We start from the raw sequence: 13,115 nt of genomic DNA, 5'->3' as shown, positions 1-13,115 counted from the left end.
TGTGAGCTAACTCATCTCAGAATATGCCCAAAGCAAATCTAAAATGGGTCATTAATTCAAACAGATCCATGCAATTATCTTACCCTCTCTCTCGCTTTCTTTCTCTTTTTTTATCTCAGGTGGTTGTTCCTACACGGGTCGGCCAGATGTATGTGTACGATACGGGGAAAAATGAACAGGATGAGTATGACGTCCCCAGACACCTTCCACCCAACCAAGACATCTATGACGTGCCACCCACCCGCACCCAGTACAACCAACAGGTAAAGATTAACCTTACAAAACACTACAAAACTGAAACCTAGATATCTAGTCATTTGTGCACGAATCAGTTACTGATGATAGTCTGCAAATGTGAGATGTGTGTGTGAGTCATACGTGGTCATCTTTGAATCTGCTAGACGCTGGTCATCGATCCTCTGCTGCTTTTATTAATAATAGAAGACATGATCATTTAAAATCCTTCATAAAATTTCTTCTTTCTTTCTTTCTTGCTTGCTTGCTTCCTTTGTCTTTAGTTTTTTTCCAACTTCTTTTGGCTCCATGATTTCATGCCTATTTTTAGATGAGGTCATGCATTTCTTTCAGTGGAAGTAGATATTTTACTGTCTGGAGGCATTTCAAAAAGAAGGTCAGCACTGTGTGTGTGTGTGTGTGTGTGTAGCTGAATATCCCAAGAACGCTGTGTATGCACGCATGTGTGTGCATTGTGTGTATATGAGAATGTACTGTCAGCAAGATAAGTCGTTCCATGTAGCACACTGCAGTACACGCACATACCCACACAAGGCAGAGAGAGACAAAGGCCGGCTCACAACTAAGGCCATGCATACGCAGACATCACACATATCTTGCAGCGCAGCCATACAAAGACTGCAATAAAATGAGAGAAACGCATGGCCGCACAGATCTTGCCACGTTCATAAAAATTTGTTGGCGATGAAGAAGTACTTGAGCCTTGATGGGAATGTAACGGTACCAAAAAGGATGGAAAACAGTGCTCGTATTTATTATCAGTAGTATGTAGGTGAACAATTGCCTGGACCAAAGAATGTCACTAGGAGATATTTAAAGTCATAACATGGAGGGAGTAAACTTTATTTACTCTTCATTTACATTACAATTTACATCATTAACAATACAATGTGGGTTGAAAATCTGCAGCTAAAAATTTAACTGGTGAGTGAAGGCACAACACTAACATATAGTATCATATAGTAGTGTGTCCAGACACAAAAGCTCAGCATAAAACACACACTGCATTTTCCACTGTCACGTCAAAATCTCTCAAAATATTCATCACAATGAAGACACACTCAGACAGACCTGGCACAGAGCCTCATGGATGTTCGATGAGAGATTTTGGTATTCATGGCTTCTTCTCTGGCAGACTGCAGGCTCTCCTGAGGACATGCACAACAGATTGAGACCCATTGTTTGGGCAACATTATTAATGCTAATGGTTGTTTGTGTAAGAATGTGTGTGCGTGATTTGTGCGGCACTGATAAAAGTGTGAAACAGCAGACAGGCCAGATTAAGGGTGTGCACATTAGGGGTGCTTCTTTAGCATTTTTTTACTTAAACTTTGATTTATTTAAACAAGGGCTTTCATGTATCTTCTCCCTGGATGCCTTGTTGAAGTCTCTTGGTTTATTCACAAACAATTGAGACCACACACACACACACACACACACACACACACACACACACACACACAACCCCATTAACTTATCTAGATGTGATAAAAGAGAAATAACCACATTTTAAATGATTAAGTTAACAGATGCATTGTGTGTGAAAATATTTTCGAAAACGGGAACATTTTTGTTATAATTTACATTGATGTCGTCTGTGTGAGCTCTTTGGAATAACTTAAGGAGGTTTTATTATATGAAAACTGTTATATTGAACTATATCGAATAGTTCATGCTTGTTTTCTGTGCCAAAGTTGTGATATCACGTAGCTCAATAAGTCGTCTAACAGCTACACCTATGAGATAAAGTTTGTGTCATTACACCACATAACACATCAGTTTAAAAACCACAGGTTTAAATTATAATTGTGGGTTCACACCAGATGCGAGTTCAATCATTTGCACGAGTAGATCCTCGCGTGGGATGATGCGATATGGGTGACGCGTTATTCACCTCAAACGTGTCTTTGCCCAAGTTAGAAATATTCAACTCGAGCAAAAATTTGCATGACACAAAGTTAAAGCAACACCAAAGAGTTTTTTTACCTTAAAATAACGTTTCCAAAAAAGTTTCAGCCATTCATCCACTCGAAACAGGGTGAACGGCACTTTCACATTCGCGTTGCGGCCCTCTATCGGCCAAAACCGCACTAAAGAAGTTTCCAACCATCGGGTCGTGGTCCTGTAGGTCGAGTGAAAACTACAAAAAAATGCTTTGCGGCAGACCTACAATCCAATCAGAGCCAGCTTTGCTGCAGTAGGCTAAATTATTTACGACAGTGGTAATGGACAATTCCGCTTCCAACCTGTAGGGGGAGCAAAGAGCAAAAACTCTTTAGTGTTGCTTTAAATCCGCGAGTGATCTAGATCTGATGCCCTGCGTTTGGTGTGTACGTAGCATAAGAGGTGGTTTCCCGGACAGGGATTAGTTTAAGCCAGGACTAGGCCTTAGTTTTATTAGGAAATGTAACTAGTTTTAACAAACATGCCTTACTAAAACATTACTTTTGTGCATTTTGAGGCTAAACAAAGTGTACTGGTGTATTTTAAGATATGGCTATGCAAATTGTTTCCAGTTTGGACAGCTCTTACATTTATTTTAATCAAAAACTAGTCTATTCCTTGTCCGGGAAACCACCCCTGAATGTATAAGAACTGTTACTATGCACTTTAATTTACCAGTCCTTAAGCATGTCACAGTTACACACAGCCATGCAAGCTTAGACTTGTTGGCGGTCTAATCCAAATGTCCTCATCCTCATTTCACCCATATAAGATGCAGTCGTGGAAAACTAGCGCTTTTACTGCTAGCACAGTAAAACATTTATAGGGTTTTAATTCTTTGCTAATATTCAAGCTTACAGAGCTTTGGCTCTTTGCGTGTGCGTAGGTTGTGTATCTATGTGTGATTTATATTCATATAAGCAACCACGGGTTTATCAGAGGAACGGGACAGGATGTCACACTTTATTCATAGCTTGTTCTGAAACTAAAGACAATTTGGTTGGTTTCAGAGCACATGTGGGGGGGCGGTTATGTAGCTATCTTTATGGATAAAATCTATCTAAATACCTTAACTAAAGAAAATCCTCCTTTACTTTTACCTGTATTTCGCATCTAAATGAGCTGTTAGACAGGTAGCAGAGAGAAGAAATGGAGATTGAGGTAGAGGTCAGCATCTCTAGATCCCTGCTGATCTTTTCCAGCTGTTCCTGTCTTAGGTCGTGCTTCAGTAATCTCTCAAGCTTTTGCCTGTGCGTGTGTATTTGTTTGCGCAAGTGGTTATTATGTTCACACTTGTATCAGTTTAGCTGCAGACCTTTGGATGTTTATATCTGTCACAGGTCAATCCGAGCAGTGGGACGGGATGTAACACCTCATTTGTAGCACGTACTGAAACTGAAACAATGAGCATGCATGCATAGCACTGAGTGTGTGTGTGTGAGAGAGAGAGAGACCCCCATTCATCTGTCTCAATAATTGCTCTGTTTTGCTCCAACATGCTCAGAAGTGAAGGAATGAGCAGAGAAAAAGACCAAAATATGTCAAAACTGGTCATTAGGGAAGAATTAAAAGCCCTGTAGTACAAGATAAATGAAACTGTGATAGAAAAACAGAAACAAGTGCACAGTCTTGAGTCAACGCTGTAGCCATGTTAAATTGCATTTAACTTTAATCCAGATTTGAATGAACCTGTGTGGATAAACTTGTATATGGTATATGCAAAACCAGTTCTTGCCATAAATATAGCCATAGATGCTGGAATAGCGTGAAGAATAAACAAACAAACAAACAATCCATCCAGATTTTATTATTTAATTTAGTTGCCATTAAGAACTGCTGATGGCTATTATCTACTTATTTAAAGGGACACTCCACTTTTTTTTTTAAATATGCTCATTTTTCAGCTCCCCTAGAGTTGGGCATTTGATTCTTGCCATTTTGGAATCCATTTAGCTGATCTCAGGGTCTGGCGCTGCCACTTTTGGCGTGGCTTGGCATAGTCCATTGAATCTGATTGGACCATTGGCATCGTGCTCAAAATGACTAAGGAGTTTTGATTTTTTTCTTATTTGAAACTTGACTGTTACATCATGTATTAAGACTGTACTGATGATATTACATAGTGCCCGAAAAGAATCCCCTGCTATTGAAAGATACTAAGGGGACTGTTTTCGGGCACTGCGTAATATCATTGCCCCTCCTGCAGCCATGTTACGACAGCAAAGTCCTTGATTATTACGCCAGAATGAGAGTATAGTTCCTAGCCATATCTGCCTAGAAAATCACAACTTTTAATTTTCTGTCGGTCTTAGTACACGATGTAACTACAGAAGAGTCAAGTTTCAAATAGGAAAAATATCGAAACACTTTGGTTATTTTTTTAGCGCGATGCCAATGGTCCAATCAGATTCAATGGACTATGCCAAGCCATGCCAAAAGTGGCACCGCCAGACCAGAAGATCAGAAGAATGGACTCCAAAATGGTAAAAATCAAATGTTCAACTCTAGAGGAGCTGAAAAAAGCATATTTTTTTTAAAAAGTGTAGTGTCCTTTTAAAGAGTCTTTTAAAGAGTTAAAATCTCATAGCATTAATTGCATACTTATTACAGTATTTATTGTAGGAAATATTGTAATCCATTTATTTAGATGTTTCTTTTATTGATTTATCCCGACTTTATCTCTGGCTCACAGGTGTATGATACTCCCCCTATGGCTATGAAAGGCCCGCCCAGCCGAGATGGACAGGAGATTTATGACACGCCACCAAGTTTGGACAAAAGTCAGCTGATGTACCAACAAACGGTAACACTTTATCTTTGTCTCTCCATATAGGACTGATAAAAATCAATTACTTTGTCTTACGTACTGTATACCTTCAATTAAACGTGATGGCTAGAGAAATCTGCACTACGTTTCCTGAAGGAACATCACAGATTCTTCTACAAAGCTAAATACATCTTCAACCAAATCCCCCTTTCAAAAACCTGAAAAATGACATATCAGCAAGCCCAAATGTGTGAAATGTTTCACAGGGAGAAATCATATAAGAGCTTTGGGCTGTTCCACAGATATCACACTGATGCTATTTTTCAAAGCTTGTATTGCAGTTATAGCTATCAGATAATTTTATGCGCTCTAAAACTTGGCCTTCATTTTGGTGTAATTATACTAGTCCTATTATAAATGTACACGGCTTTTTTTTTTTTAGTAAACTCATTGTTCCTCTTTACAGGTATATGACATTCCCCCATCTGTCAGCAAAGATGTTCCAGATGGTCCAATCCGAGAGGAGACGTATGATGTTCCTCCTCACTTTGCTAAGATGAAAAACCTTGAGAATCAGAACCAGCCCTATATGTCCCAGATCCCCGGAGGTCTAGAGCCTTCCATACCGGAAGACGTTTATGATGTACCTCCGCCTCAGCTAACAGGAAAGCGTCAGCCTGAAGGCCAGGAGATTTACGACATTCCCGCCAGTTTGCGTAAGGGCGGCCCGCAGGAGCACCACTCAGCGGATGTGTACGATTTCCCTCGTGAACGCTCAGCGGGAGAAGATTCGAATGACTACGTGTACGATGTGCCTCCACAGGTGGTGCGTGATGCCGCGGCCACCGAGGAGCTTACGGTCAGCTTTAAACGACTGTCTGCGTCCAGCACGGGAAGCACTCGCAGTAACCTCTCCACATCTTCTTTGGACATGGTGCCGGTACGGGACTCTACTGGACCAGGCCGCCTGCTGCTTCTGGATCTGGACCAGGCTATGGAGCGGTTGTCTCGTCTACAGCAGGCTGTGGAGAGCTCTGTGTCCATTCTCATGTCTTTCATCAGTGGGAACTGGCGTAGCCACACTCAGATGGAGTCCAACCTGCCTGCCATCAAACAGGCTGTCGACCGCATTCGCATGGCCGTCAGAGACCTCCTGGAGTTTTCAAGGGGAGCGGTGGCCAACGCCACTCAGGCCACCGACCGCACGCTGCAGACCAAGCTGGGCAAGCAGTTGCAGAAAATGGAGGAGGTCTTTCAAGGTCTGGTGAAGCACAATCAGGCACTGGACGCCATTGGTTGGTCCCCGGCAGCTCTGATGGCAGCCCCTGCAGGCACCGGTGGAGACGACCTGGACCGGTTGGTAATGTGTGCCCGCGGCTTACCTGATGACACCAAGCAGTTGGCATCATTTCTCCATGGCAACGCCTCTTTGCTCTTTAAACGGACAACTAAACAGCAGCAACTGCCTCTGCCACCCGTACCGCACACTGGTGACACGCTGACTAACAACAACAACATCTCAGCCTATCAGTCGGGTATACCCGAACGGGCCAACATCCAGTGTCGTCCGCTACCCTCCCCTCCGAAATTCACAGCTGAGGAAGAAACTCCAGACAGGCCATATGAGACGACAGAGGAGGGCTGGATGGAGGACTATGACTATGTGCATTTACAGGTACAAGAAACACTCTTACTAGGGATAAGTTATTTTATAATTGATTACACATAGAAACCAAAAAATATATACAATATATATAATGAATAAACAATTTTAATAATTTATGCTTTCATTTAAAAATCCATCCAATGCATTAATAAATCTACTACTTTTAGGTGAGGGATTGCATGGGAATTGTTTTTATTGATGTCTACATCAGAGTACCTAGTAAAATAAATTCAATATTTAAGTTGTGTTTTATCAAGTCGACTAGTGCAATGAGCACATCCATGACCAAATTTTTAAATTATGCTCATTGGTCACAGATTTGTCATGCATGCAACCCCCTTGCATGCATACACGTGCATTTGTAATCTGGTTCTTTTTGAGAGGTAAGAAGAGGAACCAGGTGTATTTTCTCAAACATCAGTGTGATCAATGGTCTCTATGCTCTCCCAATTAGGACTCTGTCTTTAATCCCTATTGTGTCAAGCTTTAGGCTTTATCATCAATCACTCCCAATTGCACGTGCAGGCTTGCTATTCCTTAAAGTTTACATACATCTTTCTTTGGCACCAGCTCTTACACATCCACTGTGTGGTACTGTCAAAACTTTCACTAAACAACTCGCCTAAGATAAATTCAGTTCAGTCACACTGATATTTCTTAATCTTTTACCCAGCTAAAAAGGGTTTCACTGTGGTATACTGCCCCCTAATGGACTTATTGGAAAACGGCACAGAATGCAGTGTAGACATAGTAAAGGATGACAAAAACATTGTGCCAGGTGGGGTACAAATGATAATATGTGACCCTGGACCACAAAGGGTCAATTTTTTGAAATTGAGATTTATACGTTATTTTAAAGCTGAATAAAAAAGCTTTCCATTAGGGTGGTCCTTATAATGGGTCAATTTTTTTTAAATGTTCAATTCTCACCCCCCTAAATGTGTAAGGATATCAATAAAAATATTTTTGCAAAAACTGTACCATTTAAAGACACACAACACATAAAACTTGCTTTTTGGAGGGTAACTTTGTTCCAGTTATTTCAGTCTCTTCTGATCCGAGTAACCATATAGCAGACTTGCTTTGTGTTGCTTCAGCCATTGTCTCAGTGTATATTGTCTATTGTGCTTTATTCACATTGAAGCTTTCTTGCTTTGAAAGACATATCACAACTAAAACATGAGTTTTAATTGCATGGAGCATGGTCAAATAAGTCTATTGCTGCCATAAGTATATATTATGAAACAATTGTACATGCAAGCACAAAGTATCACATAATACACAAATGTGTTAAACTTCAAAGGTCTTGAGCAGCCTCTAAATATTAATAAATATTGATAAAATGTTGCCCTTTTTTTTATTCAAACATACTGGTGGGGTGAGAGCATGAACTTTTAAAAGTTGGAAAATAAGGACCACCCTACTTTCCATGGATGAATGGTGTTTTAGGATAGGGCAAGATTTGGCCGAGATACAATCTGCAATCTGAGGATGCAAAAAATCTATATATTGAGAAAATCGCCTTTAAAGTTGTCCAAATTAAGTCCTTAGCAACAGATATTACTAATATTAAATACATTTTTATGTATTTACGGTAGGAAATTTAGAAAATACCTTCTTGGAACACTTTATCCTAATGATTTTGGGCATAAAAAACAATCATTTTGACCCATACAATGTCTTTTTGGCTATTGCTACAAATATACCCTTACAACTTATGACTGGTTTTGTGGTCACATATAAATAAATGAATCAAGATGCTGAATATGGATGTACTTTTTGTTTTAGGGTAAAGAAGAGTTTGAAAAGAACCAGAGACAACTCTTGGAGAAAGGGAGCATCAAACAAAAAACCCTGCTGGAACAGCAACAGGTATCATAAATGAAGTTTCTTTGCAACCACACTTAGGAAAAATATTCATATGAGTATTTCTAAAATTGTATAAATGTTATATACCAACAACATACCACTATTCATATTTGATTGTAGATTTATACTTCATAAGTGCTCATCTACATACATTTGGCAGATGCTTTTATCCAAAGCAACTTAATGGATTAGTCAATTTTCTTAAAAAAAGATCCAGATGGTTTGCTCACCGCCATGTCATCCAAAATGTCTTTCTTTGTTCAGTCGAGAAGAAATTATGTTTTTTGCGGAAAACATTCCAGGATTTTTCTCATTTTAATGGACCCCAACATGTAACAGTTTTAATGCAGTTTAAAATTGCAGTTTCAACGGAGTTTTAAAGGACTCTGAACGATCCCAAATGAGGCATAAGGGTCTCATGTAGCGAAACGATTGTCATTTTTGACAATAAAAATAACAAATATGCACTTTTAAACCACAACTTCTTGTTTATCTCCGGTCCTGTAGCGCGCCAGCGCGACCACGTAATACGTCATCATGTCAAGAGGTCACGGATGATGTATGGGAAACTACGCCCCAGTGTTTACAAGTGTGGAGAAAGAGGACAGTTCTGACGTTGTTGTATGTGGAATGATACTAATACTCAGTTTATTGTTTAAAATGGTCCGCAAATGTGCGTTTCATATAACACATGACCTTTCGACGTCATTACGCAATTACGTGAGGTCTCGCTGGCGTGTCACAGGATTGGACATATACGAGAAGTTGTAGTTTAAAAGTGCATATTTTTTATTTTTCTTATCAAAAATGACCATCGTTTCGCTAGATAAGACCCTTATGCCTCGTTTGGGATCGTTTAGAGTCCTTTGAAACTCCGTTGAAACTGCAATTTTAAACTGCATAAAAACTGTTACATGTTGGGGTCCATTAAAGTCCATTAAAATGAGAAAAATCCTGGAATGTTTTCCTCAAAAAACATAATTTCTTCTCGACTGAACAAAGAAAGACATCTACATTTTGGATGACATGGTGGTGATTAAATTATCTGGACTTTTTTATTTTAAGAAAATTTACTAATTCTTTAAAGGGATAGTTCACCCAAAAAAGAAAATTCTGTCATAATTTTCTCATCCTCATGTTGTTCTAAACATGTATGAATTTCCTCCCCCTAATGAACACAAAAGAAGATACTCTGACCAATGATGGCAAGCAAACAGATGACTGAAACCATCGACTTCCATAGCAGGAAAAACATATACAATGGAATTCAATGTGTACCGTCAACTGCTTGTTTACCATCATTTATCAAAATATCTTCATCCTCATTTATCATAATACTTTCATAATATTTGTTTTCCTACTGTGGAAGTCAGTGGTTGCGGTCCACTGTGTGCTTGCCATCATTTATCAAAGTGTCTTCTTTTGTGTTCATCGGAGGGATAGAATTCATTTAGGTTCGGAACAAAAATGATGATATAGTTTTCTTTTTTGGGTGAACTGTCCCTTTAAAAGTGCTTTTAGCTCTACATTTTCAGTATGTGGACCTAAGGCTAATGCAGTGCTCTACCAGTTGAGCTACATAAACACTCATCTATTAAAAAAACTTAAATATTGTTTTCTCATGTCCCACAACAGCTGAAGCAGTTTGAAAGACTAGAGCAGGAGGTCTCCCGGCCAATCAACAATGACATTTCGGCCTGGACTCCGCCCACTCACTACCCACAGACACCACGCAGTAAGCTGTGCATGGGTGACCGGCAGCTGCTTCTCTTCTACATGGAGCAGAGCGAGGCCAACATCACCACACTCACCAACGCTATTGACGCTTTCTACTCTTCCGTCAACAACAACCAGCCTCCCAAAATCTTTGTCGCCCACAGCAAGTTCGTCATTCTCAGCGCTCACAAGCTGGTTTTCATCGGGGATACGCTCTCTAGGCAAGCCAAGTCTCCCGAGGTGCGCACCAGGGTGGCCCAGCACAGCAACACGCTTTGCGAAAAGCTCAAAGACATTGTGGTTAGCACCAAAACAGCAGCCCTGCAGTATCCCTCACCGGGCGCTGCGAGAGACATGACAGAGAGGGTGCGGGAGCTTGGAGGCTGCACCCAACAGTTTCGCATGGCACTCAATCAGCTACTGGCCATGTGAACGGGCCCTGGGACAGTACAAGCACAGAGCCAGTTAAAACTCTTTGGACAAACATACCTGTTTCAAAAAGGACAACATTGTTAATGGGCAGAGCCATTGGTTGTAAATGAATCATTGTAAATATTTAAGTTGCTGTATGTCGGGGATACTGTAATGGACAAACATGGATGGTGGAGGAATGTTTGTGTTGTTTTTTTGTTTTGTTTTTTGATCAGGGGAAGAGAAAGAAAAAGGAAAATATCTAAAAAGTAGACATTATGCATTATTATAGCTATACTGTAATTATTGCTTTGATTGTTATAATTGTCATCCCTATTATTATGAGATGTTGACTAAAGGTGTTTAAAATTTTAAACGTGTATGTCAAAGTACAACCATTTTCCAACAAGAATCAGCATTGGAGGCTTTTTTAATGAGTTGTTCCTGCTGGAAGCTGAAGTTTATCCTCTTGCTGTTGCTGGTTATAAGGCATGCTGGGAGTAAGCTGACTGGCACACATAATAGAAATTCATATTGACTATGAGACTGTCATTTTGGCAAGAGACCGACCTCTCTTCATTAAGGCTTCATTAATGCTTGGGTTAAGATGATTTTTTTTACCAGAATTTGCAAATGTAAAGTTATTTAAAGTTGTGGAGTAGAAAAAATCCAAATGAATTTGAAAAATCTGTAACATTTGTTTAAGAAAACTTTATTTTGTTATGAAGTCTGCTTTAAACCTCAGTGAATGAATGAATACATTTCCTCCCATTTCCACTTTGGCATGCCCTACGCTAGTTTGAAAACATTTCTTATGGCATTGTTTTATATCGGCTTACGTTGTAGAAAAGAGGAAACATTCAGTCATGGGCGGTCCTTCATCGTAAAGCTGATAGCGTCACTACCTGCTGGACAGGTGCATTGTGGCAACAGGGTCCTTGATTTCATGTATATCCTGGAAATTTATTGTACAGTTTTTGGTCAGGTCTTTCAAAAAAAAAAAACGTTTACCCTCCTTTCGAAACTTAGCTTTCACATTCATATAGACTTTCAGTGGTCATATTTAAAATAAACCTGAAAACCAGTTTGTCTGAAACTCTTCCTCTGATTGACCCAGTGCCTATGTGGTATAGTCACTTATCTGTTTAAAGAGCTGTTGTGAACCGAGTGCCCACTATAAGCCTGAATCGCCTGCCTCGCAATGTCTTCTAGCTCCCTGTTGGTTGTATTTTAAAATTAAGAATATGTGAGACAAAGTAGTTTAATGATACTTATTAAACTTTTCAAGTACTACAACATGTTGTTGTGCATATAGTCAAAATCCTTATCCAGTTGAAAAAAGAAAAAGCATTTATGCCAAACGGTGACCTGATATATGTTGTACTGTTATTCTGTTTTCAAATCTGTGTTCAAGAATTTGAATGATATTGATATATATGTTACTGTAAATTGCATAACTGGAAATATATGTTTAATATATTTTCATTAAAAAATAATGAATTCCAGTCCAACTTGCTATTAATCAGGTTTGTAATGAAACAACAGAGGCAGCTTTAACGTGAAAATTACTACTATATGCTTTATCACTTAAGTGATGGTCGCGAAGCACTGCTTCTGAGGCTTCGAAACTTTTACGAATCTTTTGTTTCGAATCAATTGGTTCGTTCGGAGCTTGTTTCAAACTGGTCAAGTCACGTGATTTTAGCAAACGAGGCTTCATTACGTCATCATACTGTTTCGAAACTCCGATGATTCACCACTAGGGGGAGTTGTTGATCACAATTGACCATAAACGGTGCAAATGACAAGTGTCAAATATGGTTAGGAGAACTCGGGTCAATTTTATTATGCAAGTTCATAAAACATTCATCCTTTTGGCTAATAACACTACCATTTTGCTTACTTTTTTATAGATAGATTTAATGACAAAAAAATGCATAATTGAAAGGGGAGTCAGTTTTAATGATTTGTTTTTAAACATATTTTAATAAAAAATCTTGCTATTATTTGGTAAAAAAAAAGTGTAAAGTGTTTGGACATATCTGCTGCTTTTACACTATTTTACTATTTCGACTGCACACACTCTTCGGCCTATAACATCAAAGTACCGCGAGAGGAATTCGAAAACAGAGCTCTCGCGGTAATTCGATGTCATTGGTCGATTGGTCTGCGCAGCGCTCTATGAAGTTAGGGGTGGGAAGTGGGCGTGGCAGGTGTAGTCAGGAAAATGATGGCGGAATCAAGGCCACAAGGTAGAGGACAAGAAAACATGGGATGGCCGTCATCTGCTGGTGCGTAATTTTCGGATCCAATTTGAGCTTTGGATGCATACAAAATAAACTTGTGCGACTAACCGCCTGACACGCTCACCGGAAGTGGTGTATTTCAGTGTTTTCCTATTAAAACACTGTCCAAGGTGAAAATTATTAATCCTTTTATGTTTAACTTTATTAGTTACACTTGAATCCTTTAAAAACGATTGATTAC

At 39.4% G+C, this 13,115-nt stretch overlaps 1 protein-coding gene across 3 annotated transcripts in view; it reads left to right on the top strand.

The window, feature by feature from the left end:
* Window positions 1-11,924, top strand: part of bcar1 (BCAR1 scaffold protein, Cas family member) — a 97,141-nt gene extending 85,217 nt beyond the window's left edge. For all 3 annotated transcript variants that reach the window (XM_055173868.2, XM_055173870.2, XM_055173869.2), the window contains 5 exons: window positions 120-263; window positions 4,892-5,002; window positions 5,433-6,641; window positions 8,421-8,504; window positions 10,137-11,924. In XM_055173868.2, coding sequence (XP_055029843.2) covers window positions 120-263; window positions 4,892-5,002; window positions 5,433-6,641; window positions 8,421-8,504; window positions 10,137-10,649 — 2,061 coding nt within the window. In that variant the 3' untranslated portion in view covers window positions 10,650-11,924. The remainder of the gene's footprint in view (window positions 1-119; window positions 264-4,891; window positions 5,003-5,432; window positions 6,642-8,420; window positions 8,505-10,136) is intronic.
* The last annotated feature ends 1,191 nt before the right edge of the window (window positions 11,925-13,115 follow it).

Source organism: Misgurnus anguillicaudatus, chromosome 15 (assembly GCF_027580225.2).
Source record: "Misgurnus anguillicaudatus chromosome 15, ASM2758022v2, whole genome shotgun sequence".
NCBI lineage: Eukaryota > Metazoa > Chordata > Actinopteri > Cypriniformes > Cobitidae > Misgurnus > Misgurnus anguillicaudatus.
The sequence above is the reverse complement of the archived record's forward strand: the minus strand, read 5'-3'. Positions and strand labels throughout refer to the sequence as shown.